This window comes from Protomyctophum parallelum (genome assembly GCF_964188405.1).
Source record: "Protomyctophum parallelum genome assembly, chromosome: 16".
In the NCBI taxonomy this organism is placed as follows: Eukaryota; Metazoa; Chordata; class Actinopteri; order Myctophiformes; family Myctophidae; genus Protomyctophum; species Protomyctophum parallelum.
In genome coordinates, this window is record NC_139711.1 from 6,017,437 (window position 1) to 6,038,989 (window position 21,553).

Here is a 21,553-nt window from a genome sequence, read left to right on the forward strand (position 1 = left end):
GTTTCTGTTTTTATTAAGGTTCTTCTAGTAAGGGTTCATTGTAGTCTGAGCAGGGATTTGTCAGACTAAGGATTCGAGCACGCGCTATACCGTGGACGCAAACGTTATCCAAAGAGCGCGCGTGTATATAATGTGTTCAGATGATTTCGTATCACGTGTGCGTATGTGACTGCACTTCACCGGACACGTTTGTGATTTAAACGCGAATTGGTAATGTAACCAAACTGAACTATTTTGAACGTAACTTCTCCAATCAACCCAACAGGTGCGCACCGGAGAGTCCACAGTTCAGAGCGTGCAAGTCTTCTGAGGGACTGCATATTTGGAAGAATATTAATTGAAACATTTTCCTCAATTTTTTTTCCTTTAATTTTTTTTTAGAAAAAGGGACAAGGATTCTGGTGTTAAGATTATGTGGGTTCTACTTTACGTTTACCGCCTACAAATGTGTCCAAAGCAGCCTCGGAGTGTTGTGACCGGCGGCGTGTGTGCGTGGTGATTACAATCCATCCTGTCTCTCTGCAGCCCTGTGTGTGTGTGTGTGTGTGTGTCTGTGTGTGTGATCTCCACTAAATCCAAATGATCCTGCCGCTATTATTCCTCGTTGCGTCGCTTCTCCAACAGTATGAAGCGGAATCAAGTCACATGAGCAAGTTTCACCTTCCAAGTATAAAGGAGCAGAACGGTGAGTTCAACAGGTTTTCATTAATTATGTGCCAAAGCAACTAGAAAGATGCAATTCTGGAAGAATTGCAAAGTGTGCTTGGTTCAGGTTGCCTCAATCGCTAATATAGGCCCCTCCCACACATTTTGGCAGCCAATTACAATGTCACATCACCTGTGATTATAAGTAATTCTGCGGCGCCTATGGATACAATTTTACATGTGATTGAAATTTCGGATGGATTGGTCATTCCGTTTGCGTAAATCTTTGTAAAATAGTCCCCTCCCACTAACTTCGGAAGCCAATTATGGCCGAACTATCAAAATTCTGCCTGTGGCGTTTCGGATTGGTCCAGAGATCATGTGTACCATTTTCTGTGAGATTTGGACACAATCTGAAGCGTCACCTCGCCCTAAACGGTGAGGTCTCATGCACACATCTGCCTGGACGATGGCAGACTGCTAGGCGAGCGCTGGCGCTTTGGCATGGGGGGTCAGATCAACATAGGGAATGAATTATGTACTGGCCATATGGGGCGTGTCTTGTGAGTGTACAGGCTTTGATGAGGTCAGATGAACATATGGAATGTCAGAACAGGTCAGCTCCATATATGGAGATCTAAGGGTTTGAGGTCAGATGTAGAGTTGCTGGCCGGCCCAGTCTTCTCCATGTATGGCTATCCAGGTCATGATGACGTCAGTGTAGTGAGCTTGATATATGGAGACGGCCATATATGGAGCGTGTCACGAGGCGTGATGGACTGACGGCCATATATGGTGACGTGACGTGTCACAAGGCGTGGCGGTCTGACGGACCATATATGGTGGCGCGACGGAACGACTGACAGACTGACAGGTTTTGCAGTTTTTGATATTAATCTGTGACCTAACGTCGTTGCCCTGGGCAACCACACTAATTAAGGGGGTCAAACTTTTTTTTTATTTTTATGTTTTCTTTGTGGCTTTCGCTATTTTATTTTATTTATTTTTTATGGAGGGACAGACAGTAGGCTGACAGGAAATGGGGAGAGAGATGGGGGGGGGGGGGGGGGTATCCACATCAGCATCCTCCATTTTCAATTAATCAGAAAAGAACAATGTGTTCAATAATACAAAGTATAGGCTAGGCCAAATTAGATACCGGTAGAACAATAGAACTGAGGACGATAAAACTAAAACAAGTGATCATCTGTCATGATCTGCTTATTCTTTCAGTTCCAGAGTCGTCGTAGACCCTCGATTCAAAATAATAAAAGCACATCTTGCTTGAGTTATAAACAGGGGATGAATAGAGGCGTTTTATTCCGTTCAAAACAGCATTAGCCTATCCAGACTAGGAAGTGGAAATTACCTTTTTTTTCTTTCTTGTTCTTCTCTTCACCTTTCATGTGTACCCTTATATGTTTTAAGGTGGGGAAACCCTCTGAAATCTCACATCTCCCAAGAGGAGAAGTTTCCTCACTCGTCATAAAAAGGTTCCATTCATACAGCATGGCTCCGGGCCATGTAATTTACCCTCTGAACATTATGTTGACTTTTAAAAGTCCCTTTTAATGTCAGTGTTCAGTGACAAAGTATTTGTTGCTGGAAAGATGACATTGTGTCTCCAACATAACTAGCAAGTAATTCATAATTGTAGGCAACCCTTTAACGATTTCTTGCCACCAAGGGCACTTTTGCAATGAGACTGTTTGTTGTTCTAAGCTGGTGTGTGTTTGTGCACACGCATGCGTGTTGGGTTTTTATAGCGTATGTTTGCGCGCGCGTGTGTGTGTGTGTGTAGGCTTGTACGTGCGTTTGTGGACCAATTTGTACATTTTGTGTGCGACTGTGCGACATTGTTTACAGTACATGATTAAGCAGAGCAGCATCATATCTGTGCACATTCAAGTCTAGCAGAGACTGCACTCTGCCTAATTCAGGGTGCATACTTTTGAGGAGTGCCTAGCCGCTCCAATACGCAGCTGTGTGTGTGTGTGTGTGTGTGTGTGTGTGTGTGTGTGTGTGTGTGTGTGTGTGTGTGGTATTTATGTTTCAGCACGGACAGCTACAGTAGCGCTCTGTGACCTGGGGTACTACATTGGGCGGCTAGCGCTGTGTGTTTGCATTAGAGGTCAGTACAATTACAGCATAGTTGCATCACTCAGTTCACACAGATGTTATTTTTTTTGTTAGGCCTAGTATTTTGTAAGTTGTAATACACATTAAATTAAATACACATGTAGAGTGCAACCTACTGTACATACACAATATTTGGCATTTTTGGCTCAGGTCACCCCTGTAAATAACCACCAATCCATGGCACCCCTGAATTTCATTGTTCCTTTAGCAACCTTTTGTCATATTAACGGTACATAATATGTAAACCTCCCTAAAATACAGTATGAGGAAACTTGAGAGAATATCAGTTTCCATTAGGACAATGCGTCACATTGTGAGCTTGTAGATCTGCTATATTTGGTGAAGAGATTTGGTGTACTGTAGACTGAAAAAGAACGCACCAAGTGCAAGTGACATTGATAAATTCCAAATATTAGTATTCTGAGGCACCCCTGGACTTGCGTGTAAGCACCCTAGTTGCCACGGCACCCACTTTGAGAAACCCTGACTAGAATAGAAGCGCAGAAATTCAACTTGATGGCTCTGGTGGCTGGTGCACATTTGGGAGACATTTTGACAACTTAAAGAGTCAACTTGACAGTGTATGGACAGTAGATCTCAGTAGAAATCACTCCACTGTATGTAGACAAATGTACATACTACATATTGGTGCTGTCGGGCAAGAACCTTGTACTAGCTCACTGATCGTCTATTTTCACTATTTTATATATTGTTTTTTTAATAATAATAATAATATTTTTTATCATAAAAAATGAACTGTTTTGGTGGTTTCCACCCGACAGCGACGATATACATTACATTGAATTGAGTATTGCGTATGCACCGGCCGTGTGTCTGGCATGCAGCACTGACTTCATCCCAGGAACCACAGAGGAACCGGACGACTTCACAGCTTCCCTTCTGGAGGCTTCAGCTTCAGTGAGGAAGCAAGGCAACAGGAGTAGTGAACCAGGGATGGAAGGGATGGAGCTGGGGTGGGTTGAAGTTCAGTCAAGGTACCAGCCAGGGGTGTAATTCGGGGACCCAGGGGATGGCATCTAACACCACCTGGCGTTCAGATTATTAGTATTTTTTAATTACATTTTTATCTCAGTTTCCCTGGCCGGACGTAGCGCATGGAAGGAACACGTTTTTCTGACAAGTTCCTTTCCTCCATCAGGCAGTTTAGAGAGCAGGATTACTGCATGTTTTTTGTGAGGGTACCTACCCTAGGGGACACGGGGAGAACATGCAAACTCCACACAGAAAGGCCCTTTCGCCAACCCCGCCTCGGGTATGGGCACTGATGACGTGGAGGAGAGAACACTCCCACAGCGTCCCCAGCGGGAATCGAACCCAGGACCTTTTCTAGCTGTGAGGCGACAGCACTACATGCAAACATGTTCAAAAAGAAAATGGTAGATCTACAAACTCACATGTCGTGATGTGACGCATTGAGCCTGTAGATCTGTTAGCTATTTTTGTCAAATAGTAAGGTATATAATGTAATTTTGCCCAATAGACTTTGTTAACCGAATCTGTGACAGAACGAGATAATCTCGTGAATAGCTATAGCGAGATTACGAGATTTCATTAATAAGCATTAATCCAGCATTAAAAATTATAAAAGTTATATTATTAATTATGATTATTTTTACTCGCATGATAGAAACAACTATATCCAGATCTGACATGCTTTCCTTTCCTTGTCCTTTTTCTACTCAACATTAAATTAGACAATCTTTGGGACCTTATAAAACCCTAATCTTTGATCGCGCTAAGAAGGTTAATCCATCGCACGTTGATACACAGCCTAGAATGAGGACGTGGCTCAAATATGGAGCGGAAGAAGTCCCTTTTGAGGCACTGGCCACACAATCCCACCTATAATAACGGGAGGGAATGTGTTAATACAATTGGGTTTTATTTTCCTTCTCTCCCTGCACTTCTATTGAGACATTTAGATCGTGTCAAAGGGTCAATTTATCCCCTGAGCAAGCAGGTAGGCTCTATTAGCTCAATGGTAAAAGTTTAAGCACTTGCGCAGGAAACCGGGTTAAAATCCGAGGGAAGAAGAGGAAAGTTACATAGTACATTTGGGGGTTTTTTTTCGCACAGAAAAGACACCTCTTTAACGTGGTGGGCCTGGCTATACAATCCATGTGATGAGAGCAGATGAGCTAGCAGCTGTGGTGGTCGGCTGTAATCTTCTGACACCCACCACCTCTAGTTGTGTCTCGCACTCAACTGCTGATGCCCCGAGATGATAGGGGAGAAGGGGGGGGGGGAGAGCCGTCTGGCACTGGCAGGCATGATCGCTTAGCAGTGGTTGCTTGGAGAGTTATGGTCCCTGGTTGTATTAAACTTGGCAGGAGGTGTCTGATGACTCTATAGAGCTGTGTGTGTGTGTGTGTGTGTGCTGCTGTTATGTGTGTGGGGGTGTGGAGGGCACTTGTCTGCTGCTGTGTGTGTGTGTGTGATGTGTCTCACAATCTTCTGATGTTGTAAGTGATCTCGGAGGACCATGCCACATGCATGCAAACATTTGACAACACTTTAATTGCTGTGAAACCCAGTATGCAGGAGGAGACGCCGTGATTTGATGTGCTCACTTCCAGATCTGCCAACTCCTCAGACGTCATGTGTCTGTGAGCTTAACGCAGCAGCGCTTCCATAAATATTGTTTCAATCAGTGTGATCAATATACCCTATACACAGTAACGGTCCTTTAGACATATACGAGCCTTAGACATACGAGATTACAGGTACATTAGCACACTGTGCTAGTTGCTTCTCATACATTAGTACGCTTGTCTCACTGGCACTGGGATGACACCCACAAGCTGCAATGTTTAGTGTCCTTTTCCATTAAGCTCATGAGTCACAATAACACCCAATCTACCACTGAATACAACTTTGTTCCACAATCAAACACTTCTCACAGAGCAACACTTGAAATCACTTCTGAGTGAGAAGAGATTGCCCCGATTCTCTCTGCCATAGAAGGTCATGTTCTCAGCACCGCAGAGTCTTTCTTGGCCCACCCAAACAGCCCTGGCCTCCAGGCTCTATTAAAGCTATCCGTCTGTAGATATTTGCAGAAGATACAGATTACCTGTTGGATATTCCCACGCAGCGGCCATGCAAAGGAAGGCACGGAACGCAGTGAACCTGCCAGTGATCACAGAGCGGCCGTTCGGACGAGGATTAGGAGATTAGGGCAGACGATAGAGTTGATGGGGCTCACAGGCCATCGGGGAGATGTGCAGTTTATTCATGCACACTGTACAGTACATACATGGAGGTATGGATGTACTGAGCTGAACTGTGCATTCATGAGATGACGTGCGGAAGAAAATAATATTGTCAGGTTAAACCGTTGCAGCTGGGTGGACACTGGAGCCTATGGGAGCTCTCTAATGTACACTCATGCATGCACAGTAAATCACACATTCACATGACACATGACCGTCGGGGCACACTTAAGTCATTCACATAATACAAAATGACTGTGTGTGTGCTGTGCATGTGCAGTATATACCGTACGCACGCGCGCACACACTTTCCCCACCTGCAAAGTCCAGTGGTCCACATCCTTCCACTGTTGGAGACTGTCAACATGTTTTCATGTCGAGGACTCATCGTCTCCACTTCTGGTCCAGTTTATTACTCAGTCTCTCCTGCCGATGGTTTATGCCTCTGCCAGCCCCTGCAGTTGGCAGCCACCAGGCCGGCCAGCTGGCATTCACATCACCACTTATGTTGTGTTAAGTGGTTTCCATAGTAGTTAACTTTATGTTTTTTAATTTGAATTTACGTTACAACCGTAAAGCCGGTGGAACCCGAAACCAGCAGGGTTTGGAATCTGGATTCATTCTTTAATAAGTCTCCGATACCGTGCCCACCCCGGCCCACTAACGGGGGAAAAACTGATCCCACTGTAGACTTTAATTTGAATGTACGTGATGGATGTGTTTGAAAATTCTGACTGCAGCAGAACTGCAGTGGATCAGTGTAAGCAGGCAGGGCAGTAGTGAGTGACCAGTGACCACTATGCATTGCTGATGTAAGCCCATCAAACTTGGATGAGTTGGATGCAGAAGGAAAGTCACTGTTGTCAAAAGAGCAGAACCTCTTATCTGCTCTTTGTTCAGGGGGGGGGGGGGCAAAAAGAAGACATATCATCACATCTCTGGCTGTGTATTTGAGATAGATTTTAGTTGCAACATGTTTCAAGTGCTATGAAACTCACTCGACACATAACGGAAAGGAGGGGGAAAAAAGAACATTGTGGTTACGTGGCTCTTCGATGGTGGCAGAAATGTGAACCCTCCAGCGAAGTTCACCCTCACCTCACCTGAACACAGGCTGCTCTATGAGTCCTGGCACAGCCTAGTGTTTGCCTCTCACCATCTCTCTCTCTGCAGAGCTTGGGAGACCCCTGGATAACAGTGTCTAGCAGTGTCTATGTGTTGGCTGTCAGCGCCATGTGAACGCGGAGTGCTGTATTTGGCAAGCGGAGCATGCCACCGCCTGCCTGCCTGTTGCTCGTCATGTCGGCCAGCAAGTGTTGGTTCATTCTCCCCGAAGCAGGGAGTTTCTCCCAATGATCTGGGTCACAAGTTTATGCTCCACTGAAGGAGATACAGCTCTGTTCACAGACACAGTGTCGCGGCCTCCATAACGGACTGTCCTTTTGTCTCTCTGCTCATCCGTATCTCTCCTCAGTCTCGTGTTTAGCAATTCTTTCTTGCCAGAGCAGAAAGAATTGCTTTGACCAGAGCGCCTTACTATTGTTTGCTTATCAAGCTGGTGATAAATCAATGTACTGAGGCATTTTGGCTTATATTATACGTTGATCACTGTCTAGATGATGGCCTCCAATTAAAGTATTCTTTTCAACCACATGAATTAGACTAATGTACCCTAAAGTTGAGTTTAACCAGGCTATGACAATTTACAGAGTAAGTCGACGAATTAATGTACGAAGAATAAAAGAGGCCACAAAGTACCTAGGGCAGGGGTTTCTATTTTCTAAAGTTTAGAATTTTTTCAAGACACTTTTTCAATGAAGTGCCCTGATGCCCAAAATACAGAGAAGCCATTTTGAAGGTGATTAACCCCAAGCTGCTCGGTGGCCAGAGAGCAGTCTGCTGTGGCTGCGCTGGGCAGCAGCCAGGCCAGGCCTAGCCTGTTCACCTTTTTCTTACAGCCCATAGTGCATTGCGTTTGTGTGTGTGTGTGCATAAGTTCCTCTTTCTCTTACTGTGTTGCCAGTTTTGCAAGAGAAACAAGTGGCCCAGGTCTATGAAAACAAGCACAAATGAAAATAGCTGATCTACAAGCTCACAGCGACACATTGTCAGGTTGTACAGGTCAAAGGTTGCTTATAATAAGCAGACATGGCATCGCAGCCTGAAGGAAGCAAAGCACACACACAAGGAGCCCCAGTACCGTGGCGGGGTAAAACATGGATATAATATGCGTGTGTGTCTGTATGAAAGTGAAGCAGGGTAGCCTATCGCTGAAGAAACGGTATGTGCTCTCGGGATATGTCTCCAGGATAAACAAATGTTTATTTTTTTCTTTCTTTTCAGTCAGCATCCATCTTTGTTGACACGTTGTTTATTTCTCTATATTCCGTTTCCCATCAGTTGAGCCTCTCCGGTGGTTGTGTCCCACCTCCTCCTGCTCTTCTCCTCCAATGACAAACACAAACACACTTCCTGAACTATTTCTAGACTGTGGATGAGAAATGTCATGGAGTTGCAGCTTTGCAATAATATTTTGAATGGCAACGGCAGGGTTGGTGTCACGCTTTGTCTCCGTCAACCTTCCATTATATATATAAACGTCGTCCCGTTTGAAGAGCTGTTATTGCATCATGAGATCCTAAAGATTTTATATGAACACGTTCCATTCAAAACAAAATGCATGCCAATCAAAACCCAATGTGTCATTACGTTCATAGCGTCGTTTCCTTATCTGGAGGGCAACATTTCTCTTCTATTGAAGCTGTTCAGCGGAAGAGAGGATTGAGTGTTATCAGCAGCACAATAACGGACTCCCTGGCAGCGAACATAGAGCCCAGCTCTCCATATGAAGTAGGCCTTTGAAAAACAAAAACAAGAAAATAAACTGAGCCATTTTGAGCCCTAGCTTGCAGCCAGGTCTGTAATATTCCTACATAAATGTATAGTCTCGTAAACAGACCTGTAAACGGCCCTCTTTGACGGAGTAAAGAGAGTGTCTGCTTGCTGCAGTCTAGACTCTAGACAACATGGGTGGGGTACGTCTGCACATCTGCCTAAAAGTAGTCAAGATTACCTGTCGGGACAAATACTACCTGTCATTCACTATAGGATGTACACTTAGCATCATTTCCTCTGCTCCCCTCTGTAACCTCCTCCACTTAAAATGATTCTCGCATTCATATGTCACCTTAATCTTGTATGCACAAAGAGTAGGAACTGAGGAATGTTTTATTTTCCACATATTGGAAATTAGGCAACTGATCAAGATTTATTTCTTCTCCCAAAGAGAAAAAAAAAACAACGTATACAACAGATTTGACCAGTAGAGCTTCTGTCATGTCTCTCCTAGTGTCTCTCCTATACATTTTATACTTTATTTAGATTACAACCTTCACTGAGAATAATAAGTATTAGGGTAGCCTACTTTATTCATCCCGAGGGGAAATTAAGGTGGGAAATTAATTTAACCAGTCCTTACCCGTTGTGAGATATTGCCCCCCCCCCCCCCCCCCCCATAAATATCTTTAATTGCCGTTAATTTTAACTTGTATAATATATACGTATGTTTTTTGTAAGACATAGGCCCAAAAAGTCTATAGTGGCTTGAATCCAAACTTCCCCCCCATCCTAATCAGTCTGATCAAGCCAACCAGGGAGTTGCTGCAGGCAGAAAATATCTCCTCTCGTAACATAGGTGTAAGAGTGTGTTGCTAAAGGAGCTTCTAATCTCTGCCCTACTAACCACAGTGTCATGTAGGGGGTGAGAGAGGGATTGTCCATGATGGCCAGAAGGATGGCATCAAAGCTTGCTTTTTTTAAGTCAAAAGTCATTTTTTTGTAATGCGTGTCAGTCAAGGCAAGCAAAGAAGCCTTTTTAACCCATTCTGACCCGAGATCAGACTCTAAAAATGTCTATTACATCCTGACAGTTTCATTATTAACCCATTCTGACCTGAGATCAGATTCTAAAAGTGTCTTTGATTTAAAAAAAATAGCAGACCTACAAGCTCGTATCGCGCCACTCGGTGGCGCGATATGAGCTTGTAGATCTGCTATTTTTCAATAGCTAAAGCATGACATGATGCTAACACCAAAATGGGTGCCCGGTCAGAATGGGTTAAGCTGTGAACAAAAATACCAAGGGTTCTTAGTCTTGACAACTGAAGTAGATATTACAATATTAATATTGCTGCTCGGTCAAATCACGGGGAGATTATATTTTGTGGTGCTACAAATGACTCTCAAAGTGATACACTACCAATACAAGATGAATAATATATTGGGAACAATCTGCTTTGTATCTGAGCTCTGAGGTTGAAGTGAATGAAAAGCCCCCCCCCCCCAAAAAAAAACTGCCTTTTGAGCAAGGCAACTAAGTGTGCAGGCCTGTGGTCATACTGGGCAGCTCCCATGTACAAAATGACTACAAAGTGTGTAACTTTATGAAAACCCGGCAACCATGCTCAAGACAGTCTACATGGATGGATAAATATTAAAAGATGTCCCATGGGTGTTAATGTTTTAAGGCAAAAGGAATTCCTTTGGACTTAAACGTTTGGGAGTATGATTAGTTGACCTTGCGGTAACGCCCTAGAGGGCATGTCTGCATAGTTTGGCAGATGTCATCGCTCCCTGTCAGACAAGTATTTCAGAGTGTCCTGTAACAACTCTCCTATCGCTTCACCCAACAGTTGACTGACAAGCAACTTGAACCAGAACCGAAGAGTCAGTGCAGCTGTGACTTCTCTGATAGAGCCACACTGACCACATTGGTGCTGGTTCTGAGTAGATCATTTTAGAGTGGACATTTACAATTTACAATTTTAGGCATTTGGCAGACGCTCTTAATTAATCCAGAGCGAAATGGGGTTTGATTCCCACTGGCATCTTCTGAATGTGCTGTACTTCTGGAAAGAAAGTCTGAGATGAAAAGTTGTGTCTGTGTATGAAATAGGCCACATCCATGGCACGCGGTCCAAACGCCTCACTGAGCGTACTCCAAAACTCCACTCTCCTCTCCGTCATGATTTACAGCATCACTGACGTGTGAAACAGAGCAGCGCGGTGGCCTGATGCACCGGAGCCGTTTCACCGTTATTAGGCACTTTCATTAGCCGTGCCAATTTAGAAAAGCTATAATGGGATTGATCCGTCGTCTGCCTGATTAGGAGTTGAATTTAGTGAGGTTTTACACTTTACTGTAGGTGGGTGTGACTCTCGGCTTTCAGCGGATGGAAATTTGAACATCGGTATCACAATCACTTTGGTTAGCTATTGACTTAATAATCAGTGTTTATTCACAAACAAGGTAGCAGACAGATGAAGTCTATACTGTATCTATATGATACTGTTAACCATGTAGCTTTGCTGTGTAGCTTGTAGATTGGCTATTTTCAGCAAAGAGATATAGACTATACCCCTCCTGTTTCCCTCTATACTGTAGGCCTATAGAGGGGGGGAAAGGGAGGTCCCAGTATAGACCCCTGGTGGTGGGGGCACCCAGTATAGACCCATGGTGGTGGGGGCACCCAGTATAGACCCCTGGTGGTGGACTGCGGTCAACGAAGTACAGCATAGGCCTACGTATATAGGGTATATTCAGCTCCCAGTGTGAAATTAACTAATGTATTTTACTACAGTTTCCCTGTGTGGTTTTATATGTGAAACTTTAGTTTTTTGCTGATACTGCAGTAGTGCAAATGTACAACAGTCACTTTGAGGTACATTGACCTAAAACATCATTATACTGTGTGGAAGAATGGTTTGAGGCAGTGTACCATGGAACATTGCTGCTCTGTGGAGCAAACTCAGCTGAGCCTTTGGCCAAGCCTTATTCCAGTCATTCCTGGATTTATTTGACACAGTTAAACAGTAAGTAATGTTGGCATGTCATTTTAGTTTCTGCATTTACGCCAAGCTGTAATGTAGCACTGAAACATCAGAGGAAGAAGAACTCATACTAAACACTCTCTTCACATGGCTGCACTGGAAAATAAATCATTTAGCATCAGCACTTAAATACTATGTTCCTTCAAAGGAGTGAAAACAAAAGTTAGTGGATAGTTTTGCTCATTTCTAGTTCAAAGGAACTTGTTTCCGGAACATTCTTGAATCAGCACATCAACTTGATACCCATGATGAAAGTGATCTGCCTCATTTCAAGTTTTAACCATAATTTTTTTTTAATGATAAATAACACATTTTGTCAAGTTCAACGATGTGTTTTCGTAGTACTTCTCAACTATTTTCACACTGGGACCTAATCTTTTTGCATTGGCCATGAAGACAGGACTCAAATCTATTAAATGGCACACTTTTCCTCCATTAAAGTGATTCTTTGTCCATGACCCTGCATCTCACGGCCCACTTTTGAGTCATTCTCTCTCTCTCTCTCTCTCTCTCTCTCTCTCTCTCTCTCTCTCTCTCACACACTCTCACACACACACAGAGAGAGCCAGGCCTTCGCTCCCCCAACACGCATGCAAGCTCACACAAAAGGTCAAACATTCACACGGTGACATTCCTACTTTCTGTTCCTCAGTTGAATGAACTCACAATTCATGTGTGGAAATCAGACCCTCACTGTGTCGGCCGTATGTGCCATCTGAGCCCAGTGAGAAAACCCCCAGAAATTATTAAATGGAGATGTGAAATATCCCTGCCTCTAATGCATTTAAGAGGGGGTGGAAAGGGAATAAAACGCCCACCTGTCTCACTAATCAGTGGCACAGCTCCGTCCCCATGCTAGCTGGATTATGTCACCTCGCTGATATACAACGATATGGCCCTGGCATGCTGGAACCGTAACCCAATCACATTGACTATCCCATTCTGACCTGAGATCAGATTCATACGAAGTTTCCACTGGACACACACTGGTCTGATTAACCCATTCTGACCTGAGATCAGATTCTAAAAATGTCAGTCGTTCTTCGATTTTTTTCAAAAATAGCAGACCTACAAGCTCGTATCGCGCCACTCGGTGGCGCGATATGAGCTTGTAGATCTGCTATTTTTCAATAGCTAAAGCATAACATGATGCCGACACCAAAATGGGTGCCCGGTCAGAATGGGCTATTTTGAGAATGTACAGCGTTTCCCGACGTGCAGGCAGGCGTTGGGCGCAGTGTAGCCTGCGCCCGGTGAGTGTTTTACGCTCGACTCCCCCAGGGACGGATCCATTACGACAACCCCAGATGGAATGAAAATGCACATGAGCTGTTCAGGACTTACGACGGACTCGAATGACTCCAGCAACTGTCTGAAATGGGACACATTTTGGGCATCAAACCAGTTGATTAGGGAGTCAGGGACACAGGGTCTAATTGGGAACAAAATGGGTGTCACTGTCACCAGTTTGATTTCAAAGCAGTTTCAGAAGGTTAGAAGGGTAGGCATGCATCTGTTAGAGTTAAGGCAAATCAAATCAAAACTTTATTTATATAGCACACAAAAAAACTGAAGCTGACTGTAACAGAGTGGTCCTCTGTTACTTAAGGTCATTACACACTGGCGAATTAGCGACGCGATATATTCGTGCGAATAATTCGCATTTAAAAAAAAACAATTGAAGTCCATGCAAGCTTCCACATCAGTGGTGAATGTGCGAATGTGCGAAAATGCGACCGTTTTTTATTTGTTCGCTCTGGTGTCGTATTTTGCAGAGATTCGCAGGCGAACTGCAACATGCAATATTTCGCATTTTCAGATCGCTTATTCGCATCGCGTCGCTAATTCGCCAGTGTGTAATGACCTTTATTCTGCACAGCATATTGGCACTTTATTAACTTGCACAGTTGTATTTTGCAGTCATGATTTTATTGTTGAATACTGTTTCCTGTTTATCTGAGATGGCCACTCAGCCAACGAGTTCCACCTGGGGAAATGCTTGGTGATTAACAAACATGAGGGGCAAGTGCAATGTGGGTTATAGATTCAACATGTTTGGCAATAATGAGGAGTTCTATTGTTGAGGTTTGATTGAATGCCTAACAATTGCCTGTGATGTGTTTCAGTAAGGATTGGGCTGGACCATGTCAGGATAGCAGGGGGGGTTAAGATTTGCTGTTGGGATTGCTTATTTATGTTGTAGTGTGAAGGATTTATAACTTGTATAGTTCATGTAGTTCACAGAAACTTGTAACATTTGTATGGTTTAAGGTTATTTATTTATATGTATTTATTGTATGCTTATTTATGGTATGTTCTCATTTGAAGACACACCTGTAAATGGGATAGTCCATTATCATTATCTCCAGCTGGGTATAAAAGGCTGCCATTTTGCCAGTGAACTGAAGTCTGTGCTGGGAGTAGAGAGCTTCCTGTATTTATGCCGGTTGCAGGTGCAATTTAATGCCAAAGAGAAAAGGTGTGTGTTCAATTGAGATTTGAAAGCCTCGATGGACTAGCCAGATCGGATGGGGAGAGGTAGGTTGTTCCAGGGTGTGGGGGGCGACGGCAGCAAAAGTAAAAATAACCTTAAAATGAATAATAAAATTGACAGGGAGCCAATGAAGTGAGGCCAAGACAGGGGAGATGTGTTCATGGCGTTTTGTGCCGGTGAGAAGGCGAGCCGCTGGGTGTTGTACCAACTGCAGGCGCCTGAGGGAAGACTGATCTAGACCAACATACAGGGAATTGCAGTAATCTAAACGTGAGGAAATTAAGGCGTGGATGGCTATTTCTAGTTGTTGTCGGGGAAGATGGGGCTTAAACCTTGGCAAGAAGTCGGAGTTGGAAATGACTCGATTTTAACGACGGAGCCGACGTGTTTGTCCATTTTGAACGAGCTGTCGAAGTATACACCAAGGTTTTTGGCGGCAGAGCTCCTCCGGGCTGCATCCGACACAGCACTAAAAAGGAACGTACTGTATCTTGAATGTAACTGAATGCCACCAATGGGCGCGAGTGGCATGCATGGGGATATGGAATTAATGTAAAGTCTCCAAAAGCTCTGCATCACTCTGACCCCTTTTCCACCGGTTGGTTCCCAGTGGGAACCGGTTCAGTTCTTTTTGGTTTTTAGTCCATGAGCCAGAGCTCCAAAATTTGTGGGCAAGCTATACCCTATATTCAATTGTTTATAGGATCATTACAAGTAAATTAATACATGATAACCCTTCCACAGTAGTACCTTTTTCATATTTTTGATTATTTTGCATATTTAAAAATGTAAAATTTGTATTACAATAAATCATTGTCTTCGTGTAAGTACTCAATTGGGAAAGTTTAATGGTGATAACAATCTAATATGGTTATGGTTTTGCCCACTCAATTCAAAATTAACGTTTCAATTTTGGACCTCTGGCTCATGGACTAAAAACCAAAAAGAACTGAACCGGTTCCCACTGGGAACCAACCGGTGGAAAAGGGGCCTCAGTGAACAAAATGTATTTCCCTGGTTCTAATTACTACACTTTGCACACGCCAATCACATATATCGTTTTAGGACACAGGAACATTGATTATTTCTTAGCCCGGTGATGTGGTGCTGAATTCTGCTCTCCTTTTAATAGTTGCTTTTTTAGTAGCACGGCTGTCCATTCCTGAATTATGACTAATTATGTCTCTTCAACGTGATCTTGATTGTGACTTTGACCTTGGCTTTGACCTTTTCAACCCAAAAGTGTATCATCTTTTTATCATTCCCACCAAGTTTCATGAAAATCCGGCCACCTGGTGTTCTCAAGTTATTTCGCTCAGAGACATACAGTTACAGTATCTTGTCATTGACGCGACCGTGACCTTTTCAACCCAAAACGTGTACCGTCTCTTGGGAGCAGCCTACTGATCCATTCTCGCCGAGTTTTATGAAAATCCAGTTCTTGAGTTTTTCTTGGAAAACATAACGACCATCCAATCTACGTGGGTGGAGATAAGGGTACAATGTTTGAGTAATGCATAATGTCAGGAGGTCACGAGTCGTAGGTTAACCCATTCTGACCGGGCACCCATTTTGGTGTCAGCATCACGTCATGCTTTAGCTATTTAAAAATAGCAGATCTACAAGCTCATATCGCGCCACCAAGTGGCGCGATACGAGCTTGTAGGTCTGCTATTTTAGAAAAATTAAAGAACGACTGACAATTTTTTTAATCTGATCTCAGGTCAGAATGGGTCAATCAGACCAATGTGTGTCCGGCGGAAACCTCGTATGAATCTGATCTCAGGTCAGAATGGGTTAAGAATACATTTGTCTTTTATTCCAAATAATTACATTATTGGACCCGGCGTCTTGTTGCATATGTATCATTTGTGCGATGGATACAGCGTATATCTGGTTCATGGGTCTTGCAATTGTCAGTGCATGTGGTGCAACTATGTTTTTTTTTAAAGACATTTTCTTTGGTGTTTTTTACTTTATTGATGGTACAGTACCGTAATTAGAAAGGAAAGGGGGAGAGAGATGGGGGGGGAGACATGCGGCAAAGGCCGACGGGCTCGGGACTCAAACCCCTCAATTACCGGCCTAGGTGCCTGGACCGCTCAGCCGAATATCTGTTAACCCTTTTGTGTTTCCTGATACACATTATACGTACTAGTTGATTCCGGTCTGCTCCTTTTTCCTGACACACAGTATACTGTATGTGCTAGTTGATTCCGGTCTGCTCCTTTTTTCTGATCTACAAGCTCACAATGCTTCAATGCGCTGTGAGCTTGTACATCTGCAATTCTTGCCAAATGTTTACCCCCAGGATCGGGACGCGAGGGTTCATGGGGAAACCTCGATGTTTGGATGTAGCATGGGAACCAGACAAATCTGCAAGCTCATGTTTTATTTGCTCTGGCAGATGCATCGGGTTTCCTCTCCCATTCAGACCTGAGGACTGCATGAAGCAACAAGAAAGTCCAACATACCCAGTCGTTTGAGTAGCTTCACTAAACCTAACAATGGCAATCACTCTTAAATGGCCAAATGTCGGGTGGTTATCAACTTGATAAATCAACCCTGGTTTTACCAATCTAGCTGAGAAGAGTTTGCACTGCAGCATATTGCCAATCATTTACAAAGGATTATTCTACTGGCAGCAGCCAGATGATCATATTTCACAAACAAAAGTATAATAGAAAGCTATAATATTAGACAAACATAATCCAGGCTAAAAGCAACACAGTTTGCAGCTGCCAAATGCTGAAAGGACAGCTGGTAAAAGAATAGCTGACTGTGTTACTGCGTAAATTAATAGGCTTATAATATCACAAGTAGATCTCAATATAATTAACTTGTTAGTGTATTCAATTAAACAAATGTGTTGATAGGTTTGTTGTGTGGTGTGGTATATTAAATTAACTGTGTTGCTTAAAGGTATATTCAGTGATTTCACTCAAAAAACCTTAGGTTTCGTTTTTGGCTGTGGGACCCAGCCTTTCGTCCAATCAGGATAGAGAGTCAAAAAGGTTTTTTGACCCCCAGGGGTTAACTGGGGACAGGGAGGAACTCCTTATATGGCCAGCACACTCTATAGTAGGGAGGATTATCACAACAAAACAAAAAAATAAGTGATATTTGAATTAAGTGAAATCACTGAATATACCTTTAAGTGTATTAAGTTGTGTGTAACAATTGTAGAGAGGATGTACACTGTACAGTCTAATATGCACGTGGACAGGTGGGTGCTGGGCTAAAGATACGCACACCATATTAGGTACAAAAAGACTTATTTATTTATTCATCTCAACGTTTCATCAGGTCATGAAAGAATAAATTAAGTCATTTTATAACAATTTTATTTATTCTTTCAGCTGCCCCAATGGTGTAAAACCAATGGTGTAAAACGTACTTAACCCATTTAGGCCTGACGTCGAAATAAAAAAAAAGTCTTCTGAAAGAATATATATTCAAAGATATTTCAAAAATAGCAGACCTACAAGCTCTAGTGGCGCGCTATGAGCTTGTAGATCTGCTATTTTTCAATAGTTAAAGTATAACATAATGCTTAGTTAAAACACCAAAAGGGGTTCCCGCCCCAAAATGGGTTAAATAATAATAAATACACAAATATAAAAATGTAATGCAAAGCAGTGAGTAGGCTTACTGAGTGACCCCTCAAGTCATCATTTCAAGTACAACCTGCAGTAGCCTACAAGGATTTAATGCTACAAATAGTCTCTGTTGTAGCTTAATACGGATGTGGCCTAGAGGTCAAATCTCAAGCCGACATGGCTAACTCACTCCCTCTGATGAAAACCCAAACCTCTCGTATAGAAACCGCTGTCAGTGAATGCCAAAGGGTTTTTTACTGGCCTCTGAAAACCCTTGCCCTCTCCTACGAGTGCACCAGGCTCTGCCAGAATCCAAAATAATTGAGTCATTAGGCTGTGCATTTATATACAGTAGATATATTATCTCAAAGTTACCATGCTGATGTCAGCTACCCCAGTAAGAATTAAGCAAACCATCGTTTTCAAACCAAAGTTACTGTGCTAACTTATTTTTTTTCGGTGTGACTGTACTTCCAACAGGATTTGATAATTTGTTCAGTGGTCAGTGGACACCAAAAAGATGAGGCACGACGGTTTCTATTTTGTAACAACTGACTGTTATTGTTGGTCGCTGCATGGAGGAACAGAATAGCAAAGGTGGGAATCTACGATGATAAAGTGTCTGTTTTTCAGAGCTCTTGGCATCTTTGAAAGAGGCTCCCGATTCCGTTTATCTGCTGGTGTTGATGCTAACGTGTCTTCATTCAAATTGGCTTGTTGTTTTTCTTCCTCTTCCCATCTTCTAAAAACTGAATCACATTTCATTCTTTTTTTTTTCTTTCCCATGTCCGTATATATACATACCTGACCGCTAGGGGACGTTATTTGCTAGGTCTGTATATGTACGGACCCCAAGGGCCGGTTCATACTGCTCCTCAGAAATTTTCAGTAGCACCGAAGAGCCGACTTTAGGACGGTACCCGCCCCCCCGAACCTCAAATGACGTCACATTGTAGGCTATACAGTGCCGAACCGACTTTTATTCGGCTCTAAAATAGGAGTATGAATCGGCCCCAATGTATACTCCATGTATACAGTATAATGGTTGAGCCCCACGGCAGCTTTTAACATTGTTCCGGTTGCTATGCAACGCTTCCGTCACCACCAGCTATGGGTGGTGACTTAAATTCAAACCTCCATAAGACGGAATTTTGGAGAGCTGTCCTTGGTGGATCTTCTGCCATCCAAAGGATGTCATTTGTGACTTTGTACCGCATCGCTCCCGACATGTAAACGTTTCTGGTTAACAGTGTGTGCTTGTGCTAATGATAGCAAAGTGTGTGTGTTGAGTGTGTGTGTGTGTCATGGGGCGGGGGGTGGGCAAACTCCTTCTCAAAGTGAACGCTGATGGAGGCACTGGGAACTGGGATTTATGCTAACAGCTAGCCGCACTAAAAGCAGATTGATACACATTGTATCGATTTTTCTCAATGAAAATATGTTTTTGGCCATTCCTTATTTTTGAGGGGCGCTAGCCCCTCCTATGTTCAGCTTTGAGTGTTTGTGTAACCACAAACATTGAAGACAAGACGCAAATTGTGATTGGCCGGCATGATTGTGTGGGAGATGTGCCATTGGTTGAGAATAAGATGATGTACGGCTCGCCGGAACAGGGCCGGCACCCATGGGCGCGTTCCTGTGGGTCTGGATCTTCTGGGGACCCCCCGGGGACTGAGTCTCAGTGACTAATAACACCTTGTATTTTCACTTTCTTACTGCACACATTCATTCATGCTACAGCTTATATCTGCATGTTGCAGTGTGTTAAATACTGACCCATCGCTCAACACTGCGTCACACGTTACTTTGCTCTGGCTGGTTGTAGGTTTATCCAATTGCATACTTTGGTCTGTGCCTGTTGATAACAGAGAGGTTCCAGAATAATTGCCATTAGTGAATTGGTCTGCAGAATGCAGATGCCATGCTATAGTTCAGTGAGCAGAGAATGCACTTTTTAGTGCAAAATGGAGAAACCCTTCTTTGGTGTGGGGAGTCCCCTTGGGAAACAATCCTCCAACTCTGGCAGTGTGCTACAATCTACTGTACTCTACTAGGGCTGACCTCGAATAGTCGACTAATCGATCGGAACGGGTCTCAGTCGACTGACCACCTCTTAGTCAATGTTCATCAAAACATTGTATATAAAAATACAATATTTACAAAAATATACAAAAATATTGTATTATTCCACTAGGTCTGTGGGGGACATAAACACATTTGCACATTCTGACTGTTCAAATCTCCAATGTGCATGTGAAGTGTGTCTGCCTGTGTGGCAATGTGCCACTGCCTGTGACTTGAATCGCACAGTGTGCTGGCCTGATAGACTCCAGAATCTCAATCTCACCTGCTGTGCTCAATCTGGCTAATGACAAGCCTCTCAGTTGTTCAAAAAAAAGATTTGAACAGTCAGAATGTTCAAATGTGTTGATGTCCCCCACAGACCTAGTGGAATAATACAATATTTTTGTATATTTTTGTAAATATTGTATTTTTATATACATTTTTTTGCTCAGTCGACTATTAGTCGACTAACGGCAAATGTATTCATCTATCAGTCGACTATACAAATCCTTAGTCGGGGACAGCCCTATACTCTACTGTATACAGGCATTAATACGACACGATCAAAAGATGTGATTTACCTCACATGGGTAAAAAAGACCGGACCAGATTGTGGAAAACCCTCTGCGAATGAATCACACCTCAGGTATGTCTCTGCAGGACGCCTTCAAATCTTTCATGCCTCTCACGGAGAAGCATTAGTGATGACAGCACTCAACGGGAGGCTGTGTGTGTGTGTGTGTGTGTGTGGGGGGGGGGGGGGGGGGGGGGGGGGGGGGACAGGACAGGTCAACTGGTAAGGAACAAAGGTGTCGAGGCCCCTTCCTTCCTCTTCGACCCTCCCACCTCTGCAGCTAACATCTGCCCGACTGTTTTTAATTAGCACTCGTGCAGATGACAGCAGTAGAAGCACCTGGGAACCTCGCCAGGCTAACGAGACACCATCATTGAGGCAGATCCATCGCACGCCTCTCCGTCTGTCAGGTCGTCTTTCACTTTCCATCCCTGGGAGCCAAAGTTTGTTCTATACTTTATCTCCCTCCTTACCTGTTGACAGGCCCTCGTCCGGGGTTCCAGTTCTAGTTCTCTGGAGTGTACGTTGCGTGTTCTTGGCGTGTGTCGCCGATGGTGACGGACCTTGTCCCATGTGAAAAACGGCGTGGAGACGGTTGTATGAACACTTCTGATGGGAGGAATCACTCTGCAAACTACTGGTGCCAACTGTTCCATTATATGGCGTTAATGTGATTCTTCTAAGCTTTAACCGTGCAAAGCATTTGTATTTACTGACGTTTTACACCCCCCCCCCCCCCCCCCCCCCCCCCCCATTTTTATGAGATTAAGATTTAAACTAGTTTAATCCAGCAGCAAATATTTGAAAAACATTTGATGTTTGACTTGTCAATACTATTCAAGAAGAAGCTTTGAGGCTTAATTATTATGAAACACTTAATTCCTAAAACAAGCTAATACTGTCTAAATGTATTCCC

At 43.4% G+C, this 21,553-nt stretch overlaps 1 protein-coding gene across 2 annotated transcripts in view; it reads left to right on the forward strand.

The window, feature by feature from the left end:
• Positions 1–21,553, forward strand: part of pdgfc (platelet derived growth factor c) — a 63,704-nt gene that overhangs the window by 122 nt on the left and 42,029 nt on the right. For both annotated transcript variants that reach the window (XM_083786564.1, XM_083786565.1), the window contains exon 1: positions 1–685. This exon is cut by the window's left edge and continues 122 nt beyond it. In XM_083786564.1, the coding sequence (XP_083642690.1) occupies positions 580–685 (106 nt within the window). In that variant the 5' untranslated portion in view covers positions 1–579. The remainder of the gene's footprint in view (positions 686–21,553) is intronic.